The 27,040-nt window shown below is 50.9% G+C and overlaps 2 protein-coding genes across 3 annotated transcripts; both read left to right on the top strand.

The window, feature by feature from the left end:
* The first annotated feature begins 553 nt into the window (after nt 1-553).
* Nucleotides 554-13,306, top strand: MAPK7 (mitogen-activated protein kinase 7). Of its 2 annotated transcripts, none has more exons than XM_040439991.1 (7): nt 554-601; nt 884-1,106; nt 2,516-2,681; nt 4,090-5,276; nt 6,943-7,877; nt 8,215-8,342; nt 11,339-13,306. In XM_040439991.1, the coding sequence occupies exons 2-7, from the start codon at nt 890-892 to the stop codon at nt 11,490-11,492; spliced, it is 2,787 nt and encodes a 928-aa protein (XP_040295925.1). In that variant the 5' UTR covers nt 554-601; nt 884-889; the 3' UTR covers nt 11,493-13,306. The 2 variants fall into 2 exon arrangements, with proteins under 2 accessions (XP_040295925.1, XP_040295924.1); XM_040439990.1 differs by lacking the exon at nt 554-601 and adding an exon at nt 604-742.
* LOC121007962 (vitamin K epoxide reductase complex subunit 1-like protein 1) lies at nt 11,621-26,874 on the top strand. The gene is made up of 4 exons (XM_040440231.1): nt 11,621-11,757; nt 21,378-21,677; nt 25,067-25,176; nt 26,094-26,874. Exons 1-4 carry the CDS (start codon nt 11,621-11,623, stop codon nt 26,327-26,329), a joined length of 783 nt encoding a protein of 260 aa, XP_040296165.1. The 3' UTR covers nt 26,330-26,874.
* Nucleotides 26,875-27,040: the final 166 nt, after the last annotated feature.

Here is a 27,040-nt window from a genome sequence, read left to right on the forward strand (position 1 = left end):
CCCCCTCCTGTGGCTGGTGCACCACATTCTGCCCCCTCCTGTGGCTGGTGCCCCTCATTCTGCCCCTCCTGTGGCTGGTGCCCCTCATTCTGCCCCCTCCTGTGTCTGGTGCCCCTCATTCTGCCCCCTCCTGTGGCTGGTGCCCCTCATTCTGCCCCTCCTGTGGCTTGTACCCCTCCTGTGGCTGGTGCCCCTTATTCTGCCCCCTCCTGTGGCTGGTGCCCCTTATTCTGCCCCTCCTGTGGCTGGTGCCCCTTATTCTGCCCCTCCTGTGGCTGGTGCCCCTCATTCTGCCCCCTCCTGTGTCTGGTGCCCCTCATTCTGCCCCTCCTATCGCTGTGTACACTTCCACAGCCTCCTCCGCCCACAGCTCTCGGCAGTCAGCGCCTTCCTTGCGGTCTCACGGTTGCTAGGCAGCAGGACACGCCCCCAGTAGCGCCCATCCACTCATTCACAGGCGTTGGAACCGTCATTCAGAAAAGGATCCGCCTTCTACATTCGGATTGGTTGAGCTGATCCGTTCTTTGGGCGGTGACTTCTTTGGCCACGCCCTCATGTCCCCGCTGAACATCCGGGGACTTGTCTACAGCGCCGCTGCCGGGTATTTATTCTTAAAGGAGCCGCAGCGCTTCTGACTTCCGGATGTGAAGAGTGTCGGGGTAGGGGAGGCCAAGCAGGAGGGCATGTTTACCTGCCCGGGTGTGGGAGGGGCCCAGGACTTGCCACATGCCCTGACAGCTAGGTACTGTGGGGAGCAGTATATTGGGGGGCACTTTGATGAAGGCATAGTAAATGGGGGGCACGCTCACCCCTGCAGTTTATGGTGGTGTGGCTCTTGACATCGTATATGGAATATCTCTGTATAATGTGACATTTCTTACAGAAAACAATGGAGGAAAAGGAATCCCGAGGCGAGGTGCAGGACGGCGAAACCTCCAAGGTACAGCCCGCCCACTGCGCCTCCTCCACCGCCGCCAAGAACCTCGCCATCCTCAAGGAGCGCTCCTTCGATGTCAACTTTGACGTTGGCGATGAGTATGAGATCATCGAGACCATCGGCACCGGCGCCTACGGCGTGGTGTCATCTGCGCGGAGAAAAGACACCGGTAAGAGGCGGAAACTGGTGGTTATAGTACGTGCCGGGGGGCAGAGCTTACTGGTGGTCCTGTGGGGGGTGCAGAGCTTACTGGTGGTCCTATGGGGGGTGGGCAGCACTTACTGGTGGTCCTATGGGGGGTGGGCAGCACTTACTGGTGATCCTATGGGGGGTGGGCAGAGCTTACTGGTGATCCTGTGGGGGGTGCAGAGCTTACTGGTGATCCTATGGGGGGTGGGCAGCACTTACTGGTGATCCTATGGGGGGTGGGCAGAACTTACTGGTGATCCTATGGGGGGTGGGCAGCACTTACTGGTGATCCTATGGGGGGTGGGCAGCACTTACTGGTGATCCTATGGGGGGTGGGCAGCACTTACTGGTGATCCTATGGGGGGTGGGCAGAACTTACTGGTGATCCTATGGGGGGTGGGCAGAACTTACTGGTGATCCTATGGGGGGTGGGCAGCACTTACTGGTGATCCTATGGGGGGTGGGCAGCACTTACTGGTGATCCTATGGGGGGGGGGTGGGCAGCACTTACTGGTGATCCTATGGGGGGTGGGCAGATCTTACTGGTGATCCTATGGGGGGTGGGCAGAGCTTACTGGTGATCCTATGGGGGTGGGCAGAGCTTACTGGTGATCCTATGGGGGGTGGGCAGAGCTTACTGGTGATCCTATGGGGGGTGGGCAGCACTTACTGGTGATCCTATGGGGGTGGGCAGAACTTACTGGTGATCCTATGGGGGGTGGGCAGAGCTTACTGGTGATCCTGTGGGGGGGGTGGGCAGAACTTACTGGTGATCCTTGGGGGGGTGGGCAGAACTTACTGGTGATTCTGTGGGGGGGGGACAAGAACTTACTGGGGGAGTGGGGTTGTACTGGTGGTCATATGGAGGGGGAGGAACTTATTGGTGATAATGGGGGGGGACAAAAACTTACTGGTGATCCTATGGGGGGCAAGAATTTACTGGTCAGACTGGGAGGGGGGAGGGGATGTACTGGTGATCTTATGATGGGGGGGGAAGGTGATCTCCTTGCCCGTTGTGAAGACATCCGCCCAGCACTGAGAAGAGGTGAGGACCGGTCATGCTCATCATATGGTCGTGACACCAGAGTCTGATCTCTTTGGTGACACGACTGATCAGATCTACACCGATGCATTGTAACAAACCCTCAGCGGTGAGCTGTTAGGTCAGGACAGTGTTTAGTTTATAACCCCTCCCCTTTTAAAGCTCCCACTGGTTCAGAGCGGCGGATTTTGGCGGTTCCCACCAGAACATGAAGGGGTCGGTTCCTGAACACGAGTGCGCTGCAGTCACAGTGGGCTCGGCGGTCACGTGTGAGGAAGACGCTGGCCCTTTAACGTAATGTGGCTGCTAACGCCATCCTGACCACACCCACTTTTCTCTGCCCACAGGTCAGAAGGTCGCCATCAAGAAGATCCCCAACGCCTTTGATGTGGTGACCAATGCCAAGCGCACCCTGAGAGAGCTGAAGATCCTGAAGCACTTCAAACACGACAACGTCATCGCCATCAAGGACATCCTGAGGCCGGCCATCCCCTACTGCGACTTCAAGTCCGTGTAAGGACACCGCACACAACTTATGGGGGGCGGGGGGCAAAGCAGCACAGAGGGCAAAGCAGCACAGAGGATTTCAGGAGAGGAGTGTGCTGATCCTGCAGGAGGTCACAGGATGAGAGTTACATAGTGGAAGGAGCAGAGTCCCAGCAGCACAGAGGATTTCAGGAGAGGAGTGCGCTAGGGTTGCACCCAATCGATACTTTTGTACCGGTATCGATTCCATACCGGGATTTGCCTTTTACCGATACGAGGCTTCACTACTGAACAGCTTGGTATCAGAGAACATGGAGCGCGCTGCTCTCAGCACCCGCCATATTCCCTCAGCAGCACACAGAGGAGGAGGGGCTGTGGCCACTGTGCCACCAATGAGAGGCAGGAGGAGGAGGGGCTGTGGCCACTGTGCCACCAATGAGAGGCAGGAGGAGGAGGGGCTGTGGCCACTGTGCCACCAATAAGGCAGGAGGGCAGGGGCTGTGGCCACTGTGCCACTAATGAAGATAATTAACCCATTAATACAGATACAGGAGGCGGGTGCCGCACCTGAGGGGTTAACTGCCGCTGATCGCAGCTCCCTGCCATAGAGGTCAGGTGCTGGCTAGGTGTTTCTGCTGCATCTGCCTCCTGAATCTGTATGAAATGTTAATTATCTTGATTGGGGGCACTCCGATCGGTTACCATGGCAGCCAGGACGCTCCAGAAGCTGTCCACGGTAATCTCCCTGCTGTGTGTGCACAGAGCCCAGGACAGCAGGGAGAGTGCGATCTCTATCAGGGTGAATAGGACAAAGGGGGAAAATAGTTATTAAATAAAAAGTCTAAATAAAAAACACCAAAATATTAAGTATAAATCACCCCCTTTCCCAATAAATAAACATATTACATATCGCCAAAAGTCCAAACTATTAAAATCCAAAAAAATATCTCCTATGTGGTGAACACCGTAACATAAAAAAAAAATAAGAACTGCGCGAATCTGCTTTTTTTTTTTTGGTCACCTTGTACCCCCCCACCCCACCAAAAAAAAAATAGGATCGGACTGTTCGATTATGGGCCGGATGTTCCATAACATGCGGAATGCACGCGGCTTTTTGGGCGTTTTTTTTTCCCCGCATAGTATCGAGTATCGCAATACTTTTTTATGGAATCAAAATTTTGGTATCGTGACAACCCTAGAGTGAGCTGATCCTGTGGGGGTCACAGGGTGAGAGTTACATTGTGGAAGGAGCAGGGTCCCAGCAGCACAGAGGATTTCAGGAGAGGAGTGCGCTGATCCTGTGGAGTTCACAGGGTGAGAGTTACATAGTGGAAGGAGCAGGGTCCCAGCAGCACAGAGGTTTTCAGGAGGTCTTTCTGGTCTTATATGGTGGCATAGTTGTGGGTCCTGTTGACTGGCATCTCTCTGCCCTCAGATACGTGGTGCTTGACCTCATGGAGAGCGACCTCCACCAGATTATCCACTCCTCGCAGCCGCTGACCTTAGAGCATGCCCGCTACTTCCTGTACCAGCTGCTGCGGGGTCTGAAGTACATCCACTCTGCCAACGTCCTGCACCGGGACCTGAAGCCGAGTAACCTCCTGATCAATGAGAACTGCGAGCTGAAGGTCGGAGACTTTGGGATGGCGCGGGGGCTCTGCACTAAGCCCGATGAGTACAAGTACTTTATGACGGAGTATGTGGCCACCCGCTGGTACCGCGCCCCCGAGCTGATGCTGTCTCTGCATGAGTACACCCAGGCCATAGACATGTGGTCAGTGGGCTGCATCTTCGCTGAAATGCTGGGGCGCAAGCAGTTATTCCCCGGGAAGAACTACATCCACCAGCTACAGCTCATCATGACCGTGCTCGGGACACCGTCCAGCCAGGTCATCCATGCCATCGGTGCGGAGAGGGTGCGAGCCTACATCCAGAGCCTACCTTCTCGTCAGCCGGTGCCATGGACGGACCTGTACCCTCAAGGAGACCGCAAAGCCCTCAACCTCTTGTCCAAAATGTTGCGCTTTGACCCAAGGGAACGGATTTCTGTACGGGAAGCCCTGCGCCACCCTTTCTTGTCTAAATACCATGACCCAGATGACGAGCCAGAATGTGTGCCCGCTTTTGACTTTGGCTTTGACAAGAAGATCTTGACCAAAGAGCAGATTAAAGAGGCCATCGTGGCAGAAATAGACAACTTCCACCGCCGGCGAGAAGGCATCCGGCGGCAGATCAGCTTCAAACCTGCCTTAAAACCTGCAGTAGAGGGGCCAAGTCCAGAGACTGTGGTGAGAGGAGAAGACTTCCACTCGCCACCACTTCCTCCACCCTCAGGAGGACTGGATGTGGACATGCCTAGTGCTAACTCTGCCAAGGACAGGGTGGACTTTCCTATGGAGTCGCCTAGAGTTTCTGAGAAGCTGGAGACCATCGACCTAACGTCTCCTGTGGAGAGCGAAGACTCGGCACCACAACTGGTAAAGGAAGAGGTGAAAGAGGAGGCGCCGGGCATTAAAACCGATCCAGAACCTGTGCCAAAGAGAGAGGGCACCATATCTGATGATACCAAGGCTGCACTAAAGGCAGCACTACTGAAATCAGCCCTGCGGAATAAATCCAAAGGTGAGAACCCCGACACTGAGTACGGACACCACCAAGCCTTCTCTACAGGGCAGTATTATAGTAGTTATATTCTGGTACATAGGAGGCAGTATTATAGTAGTTATATTCTTGTACATATGAGCAGTATTATAGTAGTTATATACTTGTACATAGGAGCAGTATTATAGTAGTTATATTCTTGTACATAGGAGCAGTATTATAGTAGTTATATTCTTGTACATAGGAGGCAGTATTATAGTAGTTATATTCTTGTACATAGGAGGCAGTATTATAGTAGTTATATTCTTGTACATAGGAGCAGTATTATAGTAGTTATATTCTTGTACATAGGAGCAGTATTATAGTAGTTATAATCTTGTACATAGGAGCAGTATTATAGTAGTTATATTGTTGTACATAGGAGCAGTATTATAGTAGTTATATTCTTGTACATAGGAGCAGTATTATAGTAGTTATATTCTTGTACATAGGAGCAGTATTATAGTAGTTATATTCTTGTACATAGGAGGCAGTATTATAGTAGTTATATTCTTGTATATAGGAGCAGTATTATAGTAGTTATATTCTTGTACATAGGAGCAGTATTATAGTAGTTATATTCCTGTACATAGGAGGCAGTATTATAGTAGTTATATTCTTGTACATAGGAGGCAGTATTATAGTAGTTATAGTCTTGTACATAGGGGGCAGTATTATAGTAGTTATATTCTTGTACATAGGAGGCAGTATGATAGTAGTTATATTCCTGTACATAGGAGGCAGTATTATAGTAGTTATATTCCTGTACATAGGAGGCAGTATTATAGTAGTTATATTCCTGTACATAGGAGGCAGTATTATAGTAGTTATATTCTTGTACATAGGAGGCAATATTATAGTAGTTATATTCTTGTACATAGGAGCAGTATTATAGTAGTTATATTCCTGTACATAGGAGCAGTATTATAGTAGTTATATTCTTGTACATAGGAGGCAGTATTATAGTAGTTATATTCTTGTACATAGGAGCAGTATTATAGTAGTTATATTCTTGTACATAGCAGCAGTATTATAGTAGTTATATTCCTGTACATAGGAGGCAGTATTATAGTAGTTATATTCTTGTACATAGGAGCAGTATTATAGTAGTTATATTCTTGTACATAGGAGCAGTATTATAGTAGTTATATTCTTGTACATAGGAGGCGGTATTATAGCAGTTATATTCTTGTACATAGGAGCAGTATTATAGTAGTTATATTCCTGTACATAGGAGGCAGTATTATAGTAGTTATATTCTTGTACATAGGAGGCAGTATTATAGTAGATATATTCTTGTACATAGGAGGCGGTATTATAGAAGTTATATTCTTGTACATAGGAGGCAGTATTATAGTAGTTATATTCTTGTACATAGGAGGCAGTATTATAGTAGTTATATTCTTATACATAGGAGCAGTATTATAGTAGTTATATTCTTGTACATAGGAGCAGTATTATAGTAGTTATATTCTTGTACATAGGAGCAGTATTATAGTAGTTATACTCTTGTACATAGGAGCAGTATTATAGTAGTTATATTCTTGTACATAGGAGCAGTATTATAGTAGTTATATTCTTGTACATAGGAGGCGGTATTATAGAAGTTATATTCTTGTACAATTTGCTGCTTCTTTCTTTGTTGTAGATGCTCCGTGTTTGGTTCCAGAAACGCCTGAAATAAAGAAACCAATAACAGCCCAGGAACGTCAGCGGGAACGTGAAGAGAAGAGGAGGCGACGTCAAGAGCGTGCTCGGGAGAAAGAGAAGAAGCAGAAGGAGAAGGAACGTCGTGACCTAAGGAAAGCAGAAGGATTTGGGGGGCTGGTTCTGAGTGAAAATGATAAAAACCTTCTGGAGCGCTGGAACCGAATGATTGACCATAACCCACCTCCACCTCCCATCTGCCAAAATGCCCCAGTACCAAATCCAGCAGTGATGTGCCCGGTCGCCCAGCCTCTTCCACCACAGACGGTCTTTGCTGTGACGAACATTAATCCAGTCCCTGAGGTCAGAAACCAGCAGAATGGCAGCGTCACAACTCCGTCCGTTGCGCCCAACATCCAGTTCATTCCCCGCTGCTTAAATCCCTGCCCTGTATCTAACCTGCTCCGGTATGTGCCCCCGGCCCCGACAGCCTTCCAGATCGGCCCGGTGGTGGTGGCGCCTCACGTGAAGCCAGTGACTACTCCTGCTGCTCCACAACTTCCTGCAGATGTGAAGTTTATTGCTGGAGGACAAGTCTTACCCGGTCCTTTCCCTGCTCCTTCCCCGCTCAACCCAACGTGGAACAGAGGAGGGCATGAAGATGGCAGCTGGCCTGCGTCCGACACCAGAGACGGGAAGAGCAGCTCCGTCACTGTGGATCCTGCATTGTTCCTGCGCAGCTCTTCTGACCTGGAGCATCCCCCGCAGCAGGTTTCTGGAATGTCCTACCCTGGAGGAGCGGTGGTGGATCGTCACATCCAGGAGAACAAGTCCCAGGATTTGCCACCTCTTCCAGCCGTCACCTTCAACACCACAGACGCCAACACTGTTTCTCCAGATATCAACCTGGTGACGCAGCAGCTGTCGAGGTCTCAGGTTAGACCGGCGCCCCCTGCCCTCAGCTCCTACATGGGACGCTGCACAGTGAAGGCTTCTTCGTGTTCGACATCTTTTCTAGATTTCCTACTTTTCTTAATTTTTAGAAATTCCCAGTCTTATAGTGTTCATGTGACAGTGTGGCCTGTCCTCCCTTCCTCTCCCCCCCCCCCCCCATTCCCCCACAATGACTCTGGGGTCCCCACCTCATTATAACAGGGTATCAGTCATATTATCATGGTGACATAGCAGAGCTGGCCGGGCGATCTTTATGGCGACCCCCTCCCCACCCCTAAATAAATCCAATCCCTGATTATTTTTTATTTTCCGTTCTCAGGTGGAGGATGTGTTGCCCCCCGTTTTTTCTGTCACCCCCAAAGGAAGCGGCGCTGGATATGGGGTGGGCTTCGACCTGGAGGAATTTTTGAACCAGTCCTTTGAGATGGCTCCAGAAAACCGTGAGAGGTGAGCGCACACGCATCATGGTATGATGTTAACCCCTTACCGAACAGTGAGGTAACTGTACACGGCTGGTCACAAGGTGCTGAGCCCGATCCGTACCTGGTGGGCGCCGGCTGTGTGACACTATGGCGGCTGGGATTGTGGATGGTGCACAGCCTCCCAGGTCCACCATGTATGACCTCCGATTGCAGGGTTAAAGGGGTTATCCAATCCCTATAATGACCCCCAGAATCCCTGGGCCCCTCCTCTAGAGCATACTTACCTGCTCCCTGGCACCCGCATCCCCCCCCAGATCCGCACAGGCTCTAGAGGGTGGGCCCGGGCATTCTGGGGGTCATTCCCAGAAATTTCCCCCCTAATGTCTGATAGGTGCAGGTCCCGCCTCTGGGACCTGAGGTAAATTTAGGTAAAAAATGGCAGCACTACCGACCGGGGCGCTAAGATTTAACCAGACTTTTAGTATAAAACTAGACGTAAACAAAGTGATCGGGTCTTGGTTCAGCTCCGCTTTTCACCCGCGCTCCGTCGGCTTCTTCAGGCGGACCCAGAAGAGCGGCGCACACCGGGATTCATACAAAAAAACAGGAAATGACATCATTGGATTGACAGGTTCAGTCCACAGATACGTTTGGGAGCATAAATAGTGAAAAACATCGTGTAAACCTATAAAAGCAAAGAATCATTGATGGTATAGAAATGTGCTCCCATCTGGAACACCGCGATACAGTCTAACCTACTAATTAAAAAATAAATAAATAAAAGGGGTCTTCACATCCTAAAGTATTTGTGGGTATGCTGAATTCTTAAAAAAATAATGTATTCACTATTCTCGGTGCCGAGATGTTTTTTAAAGTTCTGCTCCTTCTGTATGTGATATTTGGTTTCTTTGGTAATATTTTTGTCAGAATGGGGTCATTCAGAGGAATGTTTTATTTCATTCTGGGCAGTCTTACAGGCGGTGATACAATTCTATTTGAATTCCCAAATACCTCGGGGTAGAAAATTCTATCCCTATTTTGGCCCTAAAGTATAGTCTCTGCCCAGGGAAGCCCCCCTGTCCCCGTACCTAGAGCCTGACCCTGCACTAATGTACGTATCTGATATGTACAGGTTCGTTTGGGTACAGGAATCAACCTTATACGCATATATAGACAGTAAAAACACCGACGCGTTTCCTCCGCATCTGGCGTTAATAATAAGTATTCGTAGGGATTAATATGATGCACATAATGATAAGGTCCTTATCTCCCTGAGTTCACATGTGGGGTGGAGATATGTATGAGACCATGTCAGCGGATACGGATACGGAGCGCCCACAGGGCCGCGCGCGCTGATGTATGGGGGAGTAATAGCGGGAAAGACTGTAACAGGGAATAGAAAAGGAATCTACAAAAATACAATTATATTTGAATAGAATTGTATCACCGCCTGTAACACTGCCCAGAATGAACTAGAAAATATCTTCACAAAAAAACGGGAACATTCCTCTAAAAAAAATATTACCAAAGAAACCAAATATCGCATACAGAAGGAGCAGAACTTTAAAAAACATCTGCCACTGAGTATAGTAAATACATAATTTTTTTAATAATTCAGCATACCCACAAATACTTCAGGATGTGAAGACCTAAAATGTTTCTGCTGCAGGAACATCTCCTCCGGTCCTTTGTTCTCCATCTTGTGGAGCGTCCCTGCAATCCGTGTATGAGACCCAGATAAAAAAACCATAGAAGTAATGTAAATAATGGAAAGCACCACCACAGCGTCTCTAGACGTTGTGATACTCGGCACGACCGCCACATAGCCGTCCTGAAACTCGCCATGGACCGGATCCCTCCAAACACCAACAATCGGTAAGTAAAGACTCCTCCGGGATACTCCGCTGCGGACGCCAGTACCGGAGGGGCTCAATGACGGCATAGCCGATACTGAATGAATCCTCTTCAGGCTCTTACTATAGAATAATAAATAATTATTATAACCGAGCTCCATCATAAAACATGATTTTATGTCACCCCCCGCCCCCCCCCTTTATTTATTTATTTATTAATTAGTAGGTTAGACTGTATCGCGGTGTTCCAGATGGGAGCACATTTCTATACCATCAATGATTTATTGCTTTTATAGGTTTACACAATGTTTTTCACTATTTATGCTCCCAAACGTATCTGTGGACTGAACCTGTCAATCCAATGATGTCATTTCCTGTATAAATCCCGGTGTGCGCCGCTCTTCTGGGTCCGCCTGAAGAAGCCGACGGAGCGCGGGTGAAACGCGGAGCTGAACAAAGTGATCGGGTCTTGGTTCATGTCTAGTTTTATACTGAAATAAAGTCTGGTTAAATCTTAGCGCCCCGGTCGGTAGCGCTGCCATTTTTTACCTGAATTTACCTCTGGTCATCGGGAGCTGCTCGGACACCGCACAAGCCCTTCCACATACGCTTTTCCGTCCCGTGCACAACCTGATCTGGAGAGTTACCGTCCCTGACCATTAGGGGCACTCTCCGAAAAACGGTTTATACACAGGGGGCGCGATCCTTCTCTATTCACCTCCGGGACCTGCACCTATTCCTAGAACGAAGCCCACAAAGTGCTGGAGGGAGCACTGCGCATGTGCGGCCGCCTCCTAGTCATTTCTATGGGAGTGCCAACAATAGCTGGGCAGCGCGCTTGGCTATTTTCGGAAGTCTCAGGGCTCGGGCACACGACTGTTCACTTGAATGAGTAGTGCATGCAAGTTGAATGGGTCCGGACCTGTCTGTGGCAGCCGCACGGTCGTGTGCATGAGCCCTTATTGATATGAATGAGAAGTGCACTGCGCAAGCGCGGCCACTGCTACATTTACTTCTGTGGGGCTGACGGAAATGGCTGAGCCAGCGCTCGCCTATTGTCAGAAGTCCCTTAGGAATGAATGGAGGGCGGCCGCGCATGCGCAGTGCTCCGTTCTAAGGATCGGTGCGGGTCCCCCTCCTTCTGTAACCCTTGTGTTTTACCCTCCAGCCTGGTGGACTCCACTCCTCTGTCGGCATCGCTCCTGGCCGACTGGCTGGATGTTCATCGCATGAACCCCGCAGACCTGGCCATTCTTCAGGAGGACCTACAGCTGGGATCTCCCATGAGCCTGTCCGACATTCCCGACCTCCAGGACGGCTGAGGAATCGGGCGGAGGACTTCACCGGGAGCCTTTCCATTGTGACAAAGGGCAGCATTTATATACGGAGGTGCCCTGCATGAGCGGAGCAGCGGGTGCCCCCAGGACGGTTCATCAGGTGATAGGAATAGATGACGTCTATGGAGGCCACGGCCGATGATGATGGGATAGTGGCTGGTTCTTCCAGTGCCATAAATGAAGCCACCCTCCACGAGCGGCTCTTCAAAGCGGTTCTGGGAATCCTGCTTCTCCTTATAGACTGCGCACAGTGAGCTCTGCATTATCCAGCGACGCTGGGGACTGAGCACAGTGAGCTCTGCATTATCCAGTGACGCTGGGGACTGCGCACAGTGAGCTCTGCATTATCCACCGACGCTGGGGACTGCGCACAGTGGGCTCTGCATTATCCACCGCCGCTGGGGACTGCGCACAGTGAGCTCTGCATTATCCAGCGACGCTGGGGACTGCGCACAGTGAGCTCTGCATTATCCAGCGACGCTGGGGACTGAGCACAGTGAGCTCTGCATTATCCAGTGACGCTGGGGACTGCGCACAGTGAGCTCTGCATTATCCACCGCCGCTGGGGACTGCGCACAGTGAGCTCTGCATTATCCAGCGACGCTGGGGACTGAGCACAGTGAGCTCTGCATTATCTACCGACGCTGGGGACTGCGCACAGTGAGCTCTGCATTATCCACCGACGCTGGGGACTGCGCACAGTGAGCCCTGCATTATCCACCGCCGCTGGGGACTGCGCACAGTGAGCTCTGCATTATCCACCGACGCTGGGCACTGCGCACAGTGAGCTCTGCATTATCCACCGACGCTGGGGACTGCGCACAGTGAGCTCTGCATTATCCACCGACGCTGGGGACTGCGCACAGTGAGCCCTGCATTATCCACCGACGCTGGGCACTGCGCACAGTGAGCTCTGCATTATCCAGCGCCGCTGGGGACTGCGCACAGTGGGCTCTGCATTATCCACCGACGCTGGGGACTGCGCACAGTGAGCTCTGCATTATCCAGCGACGCTGGGGACTGCGCACAGTGAGCTCTGCATTATCCAGTGACGCTGGGGACTGCGCACAGTGAACTCTGATTTATCCACCGCCGCTGGGGATTGCGCACAGTGAGCTCTGCATTATCCACCGCCGCTGGGGACTGCGCACAGTGAGCTCTGCATTATCCACCGCCGCTGGGGACTGCGCACGGTGAGCTCTGCATTATCCAGCGACGCTGGGGACTGCGCACAGTGGGCTCTGCATTATCCACCGCCGCTGGGGACTGCGCACAGTGAGCTCTGCATTATCCACCGACGCTGGGGACTGCGCACAGTGGGCACTGCATTATCCACCGCCGCTGGGGACTGCGCACAGTGGGCACTGCATTATCCAGCGACGCTGGGGACTGCGCACAGTGAGCTCTGCATTATCCACCGCCGCTGGGGACTGCGCACAGTGAGCTCTGCATTATCCACCGCCGCTGGGGACTGCGCACAGTGGGCACTGCATTATCCACTGCCGCTGGGGACTGCGCACAGTGAGCTCTGCATTATCTAGCGACGCTGGGGACTGCGCACAGTGAGCTCTGCATTATCCACCGACGCTGGGGACTGCGCACAGTGAGCTCTGCATTATCCACCGACGCTGGGGACTGCGCACAGTGAGCTCTGCATTATCCACCGCCTAGTACCAGGGTGTGTGCTCCGCAGCTGTGCCCGCACTGACCCGACTATCACGCGGTGCTGCGGACCTTTTCCAGTCCCTGCTGTTTCGGTTCCTGATTTTTCTTAACTTGTTAATAAAGTTTTATTTATTTCCTGGGGTCTGTTTTATACAGCAAAGAGAGAACAACGGCTTAAAGGGTTTGTCACCACGGAGGGCGGGTTCACATCACCGCCATAACGGAATCCAGAAGACGGAAACCTTTAGGCCCCTTTCACACGGGCGAGTATTCCGCGCGGATGCGATGAGTGAGGTGAACGCATTGCACCCGCACTGAATCCGGACCCATTCATTTCTATGGGGCTGTTCACATGAGCGGTGATTTTCACGCATCACTTGTGCGTTGCGTGAAAATCGCAGCATGCTCTATATTGTGTGTTTTTCATGCAACGCAGGCCCCATAGAAGTGAATGGGGCTGCGTGGAAATCGCAAGCAAGTGCGGATGCGGTGCGATTTTCACGCACGGTTGCTAGGAGACGATCGGGATGGAGACCCGATCATTATTATATCCCCTTATAACATGGTGATAAGGGAAAACAATAGCATTCTGAATACAGCATGCATAGTACAATAGCGCTGGAGGGGTTAAATTTTTTTTTAACTCGCCTTAAGCCACTTGCTCGCACAGCCGGCATCTCTCCTGTCTCCTTCTTTGCTGATTGCAGGAAAAGGACCTATGGTGACATCACTCCGGTCATCACATGGTCCGTCACATGATCTTTTACCATGGTGATGGATCATGTGATGAACGCAGTGACGTCACCACAGGTCCTTTTCCTGCACAGCAAAGAAGGAGACAGAAGAGATGCCGGCTGCGCGAGCAAGTGGCTTAAGGCGAGTTAAATTTTTTTTTATTTTTTTTAACCCCTCCAGTGCTATTTTACTTTGCATTCTGTATTCAGAATGCTATTATTTTCCCTTATAGCCATGTTATAAGGGAAAATAATACAATCTACAGAACACCGATCCCTTCTGTGAAGAGGTTTGGGTACCAAACACGCGCGATTTTTCTCACGCGAGTGCAAAACGCATTACAATGTTTTGCACTCGCGCGGAAAATTCGTGCATGTTCCCGCAACGCACCCGCACCTTTTCCCGAAACGCCCGTGTGACAGAGGCCTTACAGTAGGGCGGAAACTATTAGTAATTCAACACCAAAAAATCCTTTAGCACCGAAGAGTTTGTGTCACGTGACCACGGAGCGGAGTGAAGCGCTTGCTATTACTCCCGCTCCGCTCGGAATACTCGCCTTTCCAGCAGGGGCTTCCGGACACTCCACGGCACGTCCGTGTTCCCGCGCTGCACTGAAGTACGCACGCCGTGACCTGACGCGCTGTGTGACTTCAGGCGCGGAACGATGGAGTGTCAGCAGCGCCCCTGCTGGAAAGGTAAGTTGGTGAAACCGAGGGGGTGGGGGCGCGACTAAGGCCGGGCGCCCGGATCGCACAGCGTCATAGCAACCAATAACGCTGTGCAATCCGGGTGTCAGGAGGAGCAGGGCAGCAGAGACTATGGCACTGGGGGGAACGGAGCTGATGGCATTGGGGGGAACGGAGCTGATGGCACTGGGGGAAACGGAGCTGATGGCACTGGGGGGAACGGAGCTGATGGCACTGGGGGGAACGGAGCTGATGGCACTGGGGGGAACGGAGCTGATGGCACTGGGGGGAACGGAGCTGATGGCACTGGGGGGAACGGAGCTGATGGCACTGGGGGGAACGGAGCTGATGGCACTGGGGGGAACGGAGCTGATGGCACTGGGGGGAACGGAGCTGATGGCACTGGGGGGAACGGAGCTGATGGCACTGGGAGGAACGGAGCTGATGGCACTGGGGTGGGGCACAAGGGGGGGGAGAGCTGATGGCACTGGGAGGAACGGAGCTGATGGCACAATGGGGGGAACGGAGCTGATGGCACTGGGGGGAACGGAGCTGATGGCACTGGGAGGAACAGAGCTGATGGCACAATGGGGGGAACGGAGCTGATGGCACTGGGGGGAACGGAGCTGATGGCACTGGGAGGAACGTAGCTGATGGCACTGGGAGGATGGAGCTGATGGCACTGGGAGGAACGGAGCTGATGGCACAATGGGGGGGGGAGCTGATGGCACTGGGGGGAACGGAGCTGATGGCACTGGGAGGAACGGAGCTGATGGCACTGGGGTGGGGCACAATGGGGGGGAGAGCTGATGGCACTGGGAGGAACGGAGCTGATGGCACTGGGGGGAACGGAGCTGATGGCACTGGGGGGAACGGAGCTGATGGCACTGGGAGGAACGGAGCTGATGGCACTGGGAGGAACGGAGCTGATGGCACTGGGAGGAACGGAGCTGATGGCACTGGGAGGAACGGAGCTGATGGCACAATGGGGGGGGGGAGCTGATGGCACTGGGAGGAACGGAGCTGATGGCACTGGGAGGAATGGAGCTGATGGCACTGGGAGGAACGGAGCTGATGGCACTGGGAGGAACAGAGCTGATGGCACTGGGAGGAACGGAGCTGATGGCACTGGGAGGAACGGAGCTGATGGCACTGGGAGGAACGGAGCTGATGGCACAATGGGGGGAGAGCTGATGGCACTGGGAGGAACGGAGCTGATGGCACAATGGGGGGAGAGCTGATGGCACTGGGAGGAACGGAGCTGATGGCACAATGGGGGGGAGAGCTGAAGGCACTGGGAGGAACGGAGCTGATGGCACTGGGAGGAACGGAGCTGATGGCACTGGGAGGAACGGAGCTGATGGCACTGGGAGGAACGGAGCTGATGGCACAATGGGGGGAGAGCTGATGGCACTGGGAGGAACGGAGCTGATGGCACTGGGGTTGGGCACAATGAGGGGAGCTGATGGCACTGGGAGGAACGGAGCTGATGGCACTGGGAGGAACAGAGCTGATGGCACAATGGGGGGAGAGCTGATGGCACTGGGAGGAACGGAGCTGATGGCACAATGGGGGGAGAGCTGATGGCACTGGGAGGAACGGAGCTGATGGCACAATGGGGGGGAGAGCTGAAGGCACTGGGAGGAACGGAGCTGATGGCACTGGGAGGAACGGAGCTGATGGCACTGGGAGGAACGGAGCTGATGGCACTGGGAGGAACGGAGCTGATGGCACAATGGGGGGAGAGCTGATGGCACTGGGAGGAACGGAGCTGATGGCACTGGGGTTGGGCACAATGAGGGGAGCTGATGGCACTGGGAGGAACGGAGCTGATGGCACTGGGAGGAACAGAGCTGATGGCACAATGGGGGGAGAGCTGATGGCACTGGGAGGAACGGAGCTGATGGCACAATGGGGGGAGAGCTGATGGCACTGGGAGGAACGGAGCTGATGGCACAATGGGGGGGGAGAGCTGATGGCACTGGGAGGAACGGAGCTGATGGCACTGGGAGGAACAGAGCTGATGGCACTGGGAGGAACAGAGCTGATGGCACTGGGAGGAACAGAGCTGATGGCACTGGGAGGAACGGAGCTGATGGCACAATGGGGGGAGAGCTGATGGCACAATGGGGGGAGAGCTGATGGCACTGGGAGGAACGGAGCTGATGGCACTGGGGTGGGGCACAATGAGGGGAGCTGATGCACTCGGGCTGATCACACGGGGGGAGATCGGTGTTGGGGTCCGATGAGTTTTCATAAAGGTAAACCGTCTATTAATTCCTTTTTTCTTAGATTACTCGTTTACCGCCGCCCGACCTTGGAGGCTGTCCGTTCTGATCCGTCATAATAGAAGTCCGCGGGCAGCAGAACGGATCCGCCTGGTTTCCATTATACTGGACAGAAAACAAAGTTCTGTCGACAGGAAACCAGGCGGATCCGTTCTGCTGCCCGCGGACCTCTATTATGACGGATCAGAACGGACAGCCTCTGTGGCCCCTTGCAGACGAGCATGTCCGGATGTGTTCAGTGAAAACTGCGCAATTTCGCAAGCAAGTTCAGTCAGTTTTGTCTGCCATCGCGTTCAGTTTTTATCGCGCGGGTGAACGGCGCACTGATGCGTTCTTCACGCGTGTGATAAAAAACGGAATGTTTACGAACATCTCCTAGCAACCATCAGTGAAAATCGCTTTGTATCCGCACCTGCTTGCGGATGCGATTTTCACTGAAGCTCCAGTCTCTTCTATGGGGCCAGGGCAGCGTGAAAAGCGCAGAATATAGAACGTGCTGCGATTTTCACACAGCGCTCGTGTGCACAGCCCCATTGACATGAATGGGTCCGGATTCAGTGCGGGGGCTGTGCGTTCACGTCACGCATCGCATCCGCGTGGAAAACTTGCTCGTGTGAAAGGGGCCTAAAGGTTTCCGTCTTCTGGGTCCCGTTATAACGGTGATGTGAACGCGCCCTCGGCGGTGGTTATCCTGTAGACGGTTAGTACCAGGCCCTTCCTAATGTATCGGGATTCTCCATATTTAATATAAGAATAGGGCGGCTCTCTATAACCCAAAAAGATGGAGTTAGGTGCTCAATCCAGACAAGCGTACCCAACGCTTGTAGTAGGAATAAAGTGAAAGGAGGTAAAGGGATGGCACTCAGAACATTTGTGTTGTATGGGTAAATTATTATATTTATTAAGGGGTGGCTAAATATGCCTAATGTAGTAAAAATGGTAAGATAATCAAGAGGTTGTATCAGAATTTTAAAAAATACATACATATAATAACAGTGTAAAAAAAGCACATTATAATAACAGCATATCAATAGTATCAAATCCTGTTGAAAAAGGGGAAGAATAAAAGTCCTATAATTCTGTATGAAAATGGATCTGTTAAGAAAATTCAGTCTTAGGTAAAAAGAGTTGATAATAACGTATCCTCATATACAATGGTTTGGTCAACCAGAACATAAATGTCACTTGTCCTGAAAGATCATAAATATCAGAAAATATCAAATTGTGAAAAAACCCTAATGAGGAAGGGGGAATAAGAAGGAATGTCCTGTAAACCTGCAGGGGGAAAACCAGTCTCAAACTCCGGTATCCGGCAATACATTGTAATATAGTCTCCTGAAAAATCAAGCTTCCTATAAGAAGTAATGCAGAATAGGGATCTCCCTACTATTGGGAATCAATCGCATCCGATTTGGTGCATGGAGTTATTGATGTGCTATGTAGTCATCAATCGCATCCGATTACAGCAGGTACGTTACCCTCCTGGTGGCCGTCAGTGGATCGGGGAGCGGCTCCTGCCTGCAGGTCGGCGTCCACGTGTGCTATTCGCGCCCGCTGTATGATCCGGCCGTTGGTTGCTCCGGTGACGTCACATACGTGTGAGAAATCACCCGCTCAATTCAATTTTGGCTTGCCACGTGGAGATAGGTGGCGGGAAGAGACGTTACAGCTTATAGGAGGGAGAATGGGCTCCGGAGCTTCTCCTTGGTTGTAGGATCCTGGTGCTAGCTAGTTACAATGGGCTGACTCAATACGCCATACGCGTTTCGGAGCGTGCTGCTCCTTCATCAGTGGGAATGAGTAGCCCATTTCTTCTCGGAAATTTATATGGATCCAATTAGTAGTTGTAGGAGGGGTCAGGGGATTTTTTTCTTTTTTTGGGCATTGAATAAATTGTGTGCTGGACTTCCATGAACAAGATTGGGATGAATAACATATCTCAATAGATATATATATATATTCAGTTTAAAATCAGTGCATTTATGACAATAGAATAGGAATAATAATAATATGAAAGCATAATATAAATATAAGATGAAATAAAACTATACGTAATGGTGTTAATAAAAATATATATCAGGTGGGAGTGATATAGATAAATATATATAATATATCAATTGATAATGGTGTGGGATGGGAAATATAGATACATGGATATATACAATATATGGTATAACAATCGATTAAACATGATGCTATTGTGTTCTCCTCACTATAATGGTTAATTTTGTATATGTGAGTGATATATTGCGTCATAGTGATTTTCCAGATATGTTGTAGATGGGGGTGGATTGAAGTAATTTATAGGGAACATGGGGAGGGGGGGGTCGGAATGCTGGTAAACAGCCTGACTGCGATCCCGATTCCTAAGGGGGGCACCCCGCCAGAGTCAACGTGGTGATGTGTTACTATTCTGGCTTCTTATAAGAACAGAAAGTAGAGCAAACAAACGTTTTTCACCCCTTTTCACGGCGCCACCGTCCCTTAGATCAGCAATATATAAAGAAAATAAAAGTGATTTGCTTTTTTAGATAAATTATTAAAATTCAATTTTTTTTTTTTTTTTTTTTTTTCTTCAAATTACTGGCATATATATTCTCACTGGTTCAGGTAGTGGCTATGATGTCATATTATAAAAAGTATATTATATATACTGTATATATTAAAAACAATTTTCACTCACTTCACCCAGGAGGTACCGGATGGGATGAACTCAAAACACCCACCGGACCACCTCCTGCGCCTGGGTCGCCTGTAAGATCCCACGGAATGACAGCAGTCCAGTCGAGCTTCTTGTCAATCGACTTTTATTCAAACCACAGGGTGGGGTGAAGGTATCTTGCTCTACGCGTTTCAGGGTATAAAGGACCCCTTCATCAGGAGCATATTCTTATAAGAAGCCAAAGATTTCCATCTCTGCATTGAGACCTCTCGGAATCATTGTATTGAATTCAAATATTTTCCTGGATTCAGACCTAGACATGGCGGCTATATGGTTGCCGCCTCTCCATTGACGTGGGACTCTCTCTATGGCTGCGTGAGTGAGTGTTGACGGATCGCAGTTGTGATATTCCTTCTAATGTTTAGAGACTGAATGTAGTTCATAGCCCTTTTTGATGTTCGATATGTGTTCGGATATTCTCGTTTTGAGTAGTCTCTTTGTGCGTCCCACGTACTGTTTGAGACCTGGCCATTGTAGGACGTATATTACATTGTTGGAGTGGCAGGAAAGGTGTTCGCGGATCTCATGTTTGTATGGACTGTTGGTTGTTGTCTTTTTCGGAAAGTTAGTGACTTTGCAATTGTTGCATTTACCGCACCTGAAGAAACCCTGTAGTGTTAACCAACTTTGGTTAGGTGTAGTCTTATTCATTTTAATTGTTGGTGCTCGGCGTAAGCCAAGATTGGGGGCTCTAGTGTAGGGGATCTGTGCTTTATCTGGTAGCAATTGGCCTATCATTTTGTCGCTTAAATTATGGTGCCAGTGTTTGTGAATACTCGTCTCTAATTTTTTGTAATGTGCATTATACGGTAAAATGATGCGGGGAGTTTCTTCCTTTTTGGTCATTCTTATGATATTTGCGTTGCTATTGTCAAAGAACTTCGTCCTGTCCCCGATCCACTGACGGCCACCAGGAGGGTAACGTACCTGCTGTAACAGCAGCAATTGATGACTACATAGCACATCAATGACTCCATGCACCAAATCGGATGCGATTGATTCCCAATAGTAGGGAGACACCTATTCTGCATTACTTCTTATAGGAAGCTTGATTTTTCAGGAGACTATATTACAATGTATTGCCGGATACCGGAGTTTGAGACTGGGTTTTCCCCCTGCAGGTTTACAGGACATTCCTTCTTATTCCCCCTTCCTCATTAGGGTTTTTTCACAATTTGATATTTTCTGATATTTATGATCTTTCAGGACAAGTGACATTTATGTTCAGGTTGACCAAACCATTGTACATGAGGACACCTTATTATCAACTCTTTTTACCTAAGACTGAATTTTCTTAACAGATCCATTTTCATACAGAATTATAGGACTTTTATTCTTCCCCTTTTTCAACAGGATTTGATACTATTGATATGCTGTTATTATAATGTGCTTTTTTTACACTGTTATTATATGTATCTATTTTTTACAATTTTGATACAACCTCTTGATTATCTTACCATTTTTACTACATTAGGCATATTTAGCCACCCCTTAATAAATATAATAATTTACCCATACAACACAAATGTTCTGAATTCTCCATATTGCCTCCTTTGCTGGATTACAGGGCGGCTGTAACCATGGAAACGTCTCAGCGCAGGTACAGACAGCAGTATAAATCCTGATAGGAGCAGAGTTCAGTCCAGGAAAGGCCAATTCTCTGGGGTGAAACCGTCCTTAAAGGGGATCTCCACAGCCGTCAGCTCGGTGACACTGGGCTGCGGGCGGCGCTAGGACCCGGCGCTCCCCTCACACACTGTCTGTAACACATCAGCACTAATGGATGGACCACACTTCCCGGCGTCCTGTGCGCCGCTGGCCCCGCCTCTTCCGGCGCTCTGCTCCACTCAGCGCTGCCGGCGGCGGTGAGTGGCACTTGTGGACACGTCAGCTGTACGGTGAGGATGGCGGTGCCGGGCTGGGAGCGGGCGGCGCGGCTGCTGGTCTGCGCCCTGGGGATCGCCCTCTCCGTCTACGCCTATCATGTGGAGACCTCCCGGGAGAAGGACGCCGAGTACCGGGCGCTGTGCGACATCAACCCGTCCATCAGCTGCTCCAAGGTCTTCACCTCCAGGTGAGCAGGGGGCGCAGACTTCTGCATCGTCCTGTGTGTGAGAGAGAGGAGCAAATATATGTATGCATCATCCCCTGTGTGTATGGGGGAGGGGGGGTCACATATATATGCATCCTCCCCTGTGTGTATGGGGGAGGGGGGTCACATATATATGCATCATCCCCTGTGTGTATGGGGGGGGGTCACATATATATGCATCGTCCCCTGTGTGTATGGGAGGGGGTCACATATATATGCATCCTCCCCTGTGTGTATGGGGGAGGGGGGTCACATATATATGCATCGTCCCCTGTGTGTATGGGGGAGGGGGGTCACATATATATGCATCATCCCCTGTGTGTATGGGGGAGGGAGGTCACATATATATGCATCATCCCCTGTGTGTATGGGGGGGGGGTCACATATATATGCATCACCCCCTGTGTGTATGGGAGGGGGTCACATATATATGCATCCTCCCCTGTGTGTATGGGGGAGGGGGGTCACATATATATGCATCGTCCCCTGTGTGTATGGGGGAGGGGGGTCACATATATATGCATCATCCCCTGTGTGTATGGGGGAGGGAGGTCACATATATATGCATCATCCCCTGTGTGTATGGGGGGGGGGTCACATATATATGCATCACCCCCTGTGTGTATGGGAGGGGGTCACATATATATGCATCCTCCCCTGTGTGTATAAGGGGGTCACATATATATGCATCATTCCCTGTGTGTATAAGGGGGTCACATATATATGCATCATCCCCTGTGTGTATGGGGGAGGGGGGGGTCACATATATATGCATCGTCCCCTGTGTGTATGGGGGAGGGGGGGTCACATATATATGCATCGTCCCCTGTGTGTATGGAGGGGGGGTCACATATATATGCATCGTCCCCTGTGTGTATGGAGGGGGGGTCACATATATATGCATCCTCCCCTGTGTGTATGGGGGAGGGGGGTCACATATATATGCATCATCCCCTGTGTGTATGGAGGGGGGGTCACATATATATGCATCCTCCCCTGTGTGTATGGGGGAGGGGGGTCACATATATATGCATCGTCCCCTGTGTGTATGGGGGGGTCACATATATATGCATCATCCCCTGTGTGTATGGGGGAGGGGGGGTCACATATATATGCATCGTCCCCTGTGTGTATGGGGGAGGGGGGGTCACATATATATGCATCCTCCCCTGTGTGTATGGGGGAGGGGGGTCACATATATATGCATCGTCCCCTGTGTGTATGGGGGGGGGGGGGTCATATATATATGCATCATCCCCTGTGTGTATGGGGGGGTCACATATATATGCATCACCCCCTGTGTGTATGGGGGAGGGGGGGGTCACATATATATGCATCATCCCCTGTGTGTATGGGGGGGGGTCATATATATATGCATCATCCCCTGTGTGTATGGGGGGGGGGTCATATATATATGCATCATCCCCTGTATGGGGGGGGGGGGTCATATATATATGCATCATCCCCTGTGTGTATGGGGGGGTCACATATATATGCATCATCCCCTGTGTGTATGGGGGGGTCACATATATATGCATCACCCCCTGTGTGTATGGGGGGGTCACATATATATGCATCACCCCCTGTGTGTATGGGGGAGGGGGGGTGACATATATATGCATCGTCCCCTGTGTGTATGGGGGAGGGGGGGTCACATATATATGCATCGTCCCCTGTGTGTATGGGGGAGGGGTCACATATATATGCATCGTCCCCTGTGTGTATGGGGGAGGGGTCACATATATATGCATCGTCCCCTGTGTGTATGGGGGAGGGGTCACATATATATGCATCACCCCCTGTGTGTATGGGGGAGGGGGGGTCACATATATATGCATCACCCCCTGTGTGTATGGGGGAGGGGGGGTCACATATATATGCATCACCCCCTGTGTGTATGGGGGAGGGGGGGTCACATATATATGCATCACCCCCTGTGTGTATGGGGGAGGGGGGGTCACATATATATGCATCATCCCCTGTGTGTATGGGGGAGGGGGGGTCACATATATATGCATCATCCCCTGTGTGTATGGGGGAGGGGGGGTCACATATATATGCATCATCCCCTGTGTGTATGGGGGAGGGGGGGTCACATATATATGCATCATCCCCTGTGTGTGTATATGGGGGGGTCACATATTTATGCATCGTCCCCTGTGTGTTTATTGGGGGCGGTCACATTTATGCATCGTCCCCTGTGTGTATGAGGGGGGGGCACATATATATGCATCGTGTGTTTGTGGAGGGGGTCACACATTTATGCATCGTCCCCTGTGTCTATGGGGGTCACACATTTATGCATCGTCCCCTGTGTCTATGGGGGTCACACATTTATGCATCGTCCCCTGTGTCTATGGGGGTCACACATTTATGCATCGTCCCCTGTGTCTATGGGGGTCACACATTTATGCATCGTCCCCTGTGTCTATGGGGGTCACACATTTATGCATCGTCCCCTGTGTCTATGGGGGTCACACATTTATGCATCGTCCCCTGTGTCTATGGGGGTCACACATTTATGCATCGTCCCCTGTGTCTATGGGGGTCACACATTTATGCATCGTCCCCTGTGTCTATGGGGGTCACACATTTATGCATCGTCCCCTGTGTCTATGGGGGTCACACATTTATGCATCGTCCCCTGTGTCTATGGGGGTCACACATTTATGCATCGTCCCCTGTGTCTATGGGGGTCACACATTTATGCATCGTCCCCTGTGTCTATGGGGGTCACACATTTATGCATCGTCCCCTGTGTCTATGGGGGTCACACATTTATGCATCGTCCCCTGTGTCTATGGGGGTCACACATTTATGCATCGTCCCCTGTGTCTATGGGGGTCACACATTTATGCATCGTCCCCTGTGTCTATGGGGGTCACACATTTATGCATCGTCCCCTGTGTCTATGGGGGTCACACATTTATGCATCGTCCCCTGTGTCTATGGGGGTCACACATTTATGCATCGTCCCCTGTGTCTATGGGGGTCACACATTTATGCATCGTCCCCTGTGTCTATGGGGGTCACACATTTATGCATCGTCCCCTGTGTCTATGGGGGTCACACATTTATGCATCGTCCCCTGTGTCTATGGGGGTCACACATTTATGCATCGTCCCCTGTGTCTATGGGGGTCACACATTTATGCATCGTCCCCTGTGTCTATGGGGGTCACACATTTATGCATCGTCCCCTGTGTCTATGGGGGTCACACATTTATGCATCGTCCCCTGTGTCTATGGGGGTCACACATTTATGCATCGTCCCCTGTGTGTTAACCCCTCCCCCACCAGCCTGGTCACAGTGCTGATTGGCTGCGGGCAGGGTGGGGTCTTCTGTCTCTGACCTCTTCCTCTTTACTCCAGGTGGGGTCGTGGATTCGGATTGGTGGAGAACATTTTGGGGGCGCAGTCTCTGCTCAATCAGCCCAACAGCGTGTTCGGGGTCGTGTTCTACGCGCTGCAGATTCTGCTGGGTACGTAGTGACTGATCCCAGGGAGTGTAAGGCTCCGGACCCCCGCCTTGGAGGTCACCTGCCTGCGGGCGGCGCTCTGGCTGGCTGAGAGTTGGAGGAAGCTCTGCTTTTTTATTTTTTATTCTGGTGTTCTCCATCACCCTACCTCTGCTCTTCATCTCCTCCTGGTGTCCCTCACCATAAGCTTCCTCTCTTCCTAGTCTCCTGGTGCTCCTCCTCCTTATCATGTCAGCCCAGTGTCTCTTCACTCTCCCAATCATCCTTTCTCCCAGTGGGCCTCCCCTCCTCATCTTCATTTGTCTCATCTCCTCCCGATGTCCCTCCTCCATCATCCTTCCTCATCTCCTCCTGGTGTCCATCAGCTTCCTCTCTTCCTAGTCTCCTCGTGCTCCTCCTCCTCCTCATTCTTCCTCATGTCAACCCAGTGGCTCTCCCTATCATCCTTCCTCTCTTCTCCTTCTCCCAGTGCGCCCCCCTTTAATACTTCCCCATCTTCTCCCGATGTCCCTCTCCCCATCATCCTTCCCCTCTTCTCCTCCTTACAGTTATCCAGTTGTTCCCCCCCCCCCTCCTCGATAATTTCTCTCATTTCCTTCCTTCCTCCCCCCCATCATCCTTCCTCATCTCCTCCTGATGTCCTCCCCATCATCCTTCCCCGTGCCCACCCCATTATCCATTTTCATACTTCTTACTCATTTCCTCCCACCCCCCAAATCGCCCTTCCCCACTTTTCCTACTTCCAGTTGTCCTCCCCTCCTCCATCCTCATTTCCTCCTGTGGCCCTCCCCCTATTATCCTTCCCTTTTTCTCCCTTCTCCCAGCGACCCTTCCTCTCCTCCCGGTGCACCTCCCCCATCATCTGCTGCTCTTCCCCATCTGTTGTCTTTTCCTTCATCGCCGTCTCTTGTTGTTTTTAGGGTTTTCTGGATTGGTGGTGGCGGCAGTCACTCTGCTGGTGACCTCACTGGTGTCAATCGCTGGCTCGCTGTACCTGGCCTACGTCCTCTTCTACATCCTAGAGGACTTCTGCGTCATCTGCATCACCACCTACGTCCTAAACTTCATCCTCCTACTGCTCAATGTCAAGAGGCTGCGATGGCTGACAACGAGCTCCTCGAGGAAGAGAAAGAAGAACAAGAAGAAGAAAAACTGAGGACCACACCCCCTGCGACATTTCCTGTGTTATATCACCGATAGGACACGGACCATGAGCGGCGCACTGCTGGGCTTGGGCGCTCCACTGCAGTGTTACCTTTCTATTTTACGTTCAGGTGTTTTTATGATTTTACTTAGTCTGGCGCCAGTTTTAGCTCGTCTGTTGCAGATCATGTGACTATGGTGATTACACGTCATCGAAAGGCGGAGGCGCCAATAAAAGATAAGCTGTGACGTCTGGGAATGAACGATCGTTTGTGCCAAACCTCAGACTGTAGCGCTGGATCGGAAGAAGTCCAAACCATCAAAGTTCTCAGGGAATAAAATGCGCGTATGTAACAGTTACGCAGTTGTTCCGGTCACCTCGGACCCTCCAGCTGTGTGACCGACACTTCAGGGTCCAGCCGTCAGAACAATAGAAGACGATCGCTCCGCGGTGACCACCACTTCTGAGGGTCTGACTGCGAGCAGCTTCATGTGAAGCGGCTCTTCCATCATTCCATTTCCTATGGGATTTTATAATAAAGGGAATGTTTTTCAGTATTTTTGGATGCAGTCGTCTCCTTCTGCTGGATTTGGGGTTTAGCCCCTTTCTGCCCCCTATCTCATTACATATTGTGAAACCTCAATTTAGGACAGTGGTCTCAAACTGATGACTCTGCCTTCGGTAAAACAATGACCCCTAGCATACTCGTATAGCCTGTAGTTA

This window comes from Bufo bufo, chromosome 7 (assembly GCF_905171765.1).
Source record: "Bufo bufo chromosome 7, aBufBuf1.1, whole genome shotgun sequence".
Classification (NCBI taxonomy): domain Eukaryota; kingdom Metazoa; phylum Chordata; class Amphibia; order Anura; family Bufonidae; genus Bufo; species Bufo bufo.

What these genes read in the sequence shown, in the direction of transcription:
- MAPK7 (XM_040439991.1), top strand. Translation starts at nt 890, where the DNA reads ATGGAGGAAAAGGAATCCCGAGGCGAGGTGCAGGACGGCGAAACCTCC. An exon ending in TGCGCGGAGAAAAGACACCG is followed by an intron (nt 1,107 to 2,515) that starts GTAAGAGGCGGA and finishes CTCTGCCCACAG; the next exon opens with GTCAGAAGGTCGCCATCAAG. An exon ending in GCTCCAGAAAACCGTGAGAG is followed by an intron (nt 8,343 to 11,338) that starts GTGAGCGCACAC and finishes TTTACCCTCCAG; the next exon opens with CCTGGTGGACTCCACTCCTC.
- LOC121007962 (XM_040440231.1), top strand. Translation starts at nt 11,621, where the DNA reads ATGACGTCTATGGAGGCCACGGCCGATGATGATGGGATAGTGGCTGGT. An exon ending in CTCCTTATAGACTGCGCACA is followed by an intron (nt 11,758 to 21,377) that starts GTGAGCTCTGCA and finishes GTAACACATCAG; the next exon opens with CACTAATGGATGGACCACAC. An exon ending in TCCAAGGTCTTCACCTCCAG is followed by an intron (nt 21,678 to 25,066) that starts GTGAGCAGGGGG and finishes TCTTTACTCCAG; the next exon opens with GTGGGGTCGTGGATTCGGAT.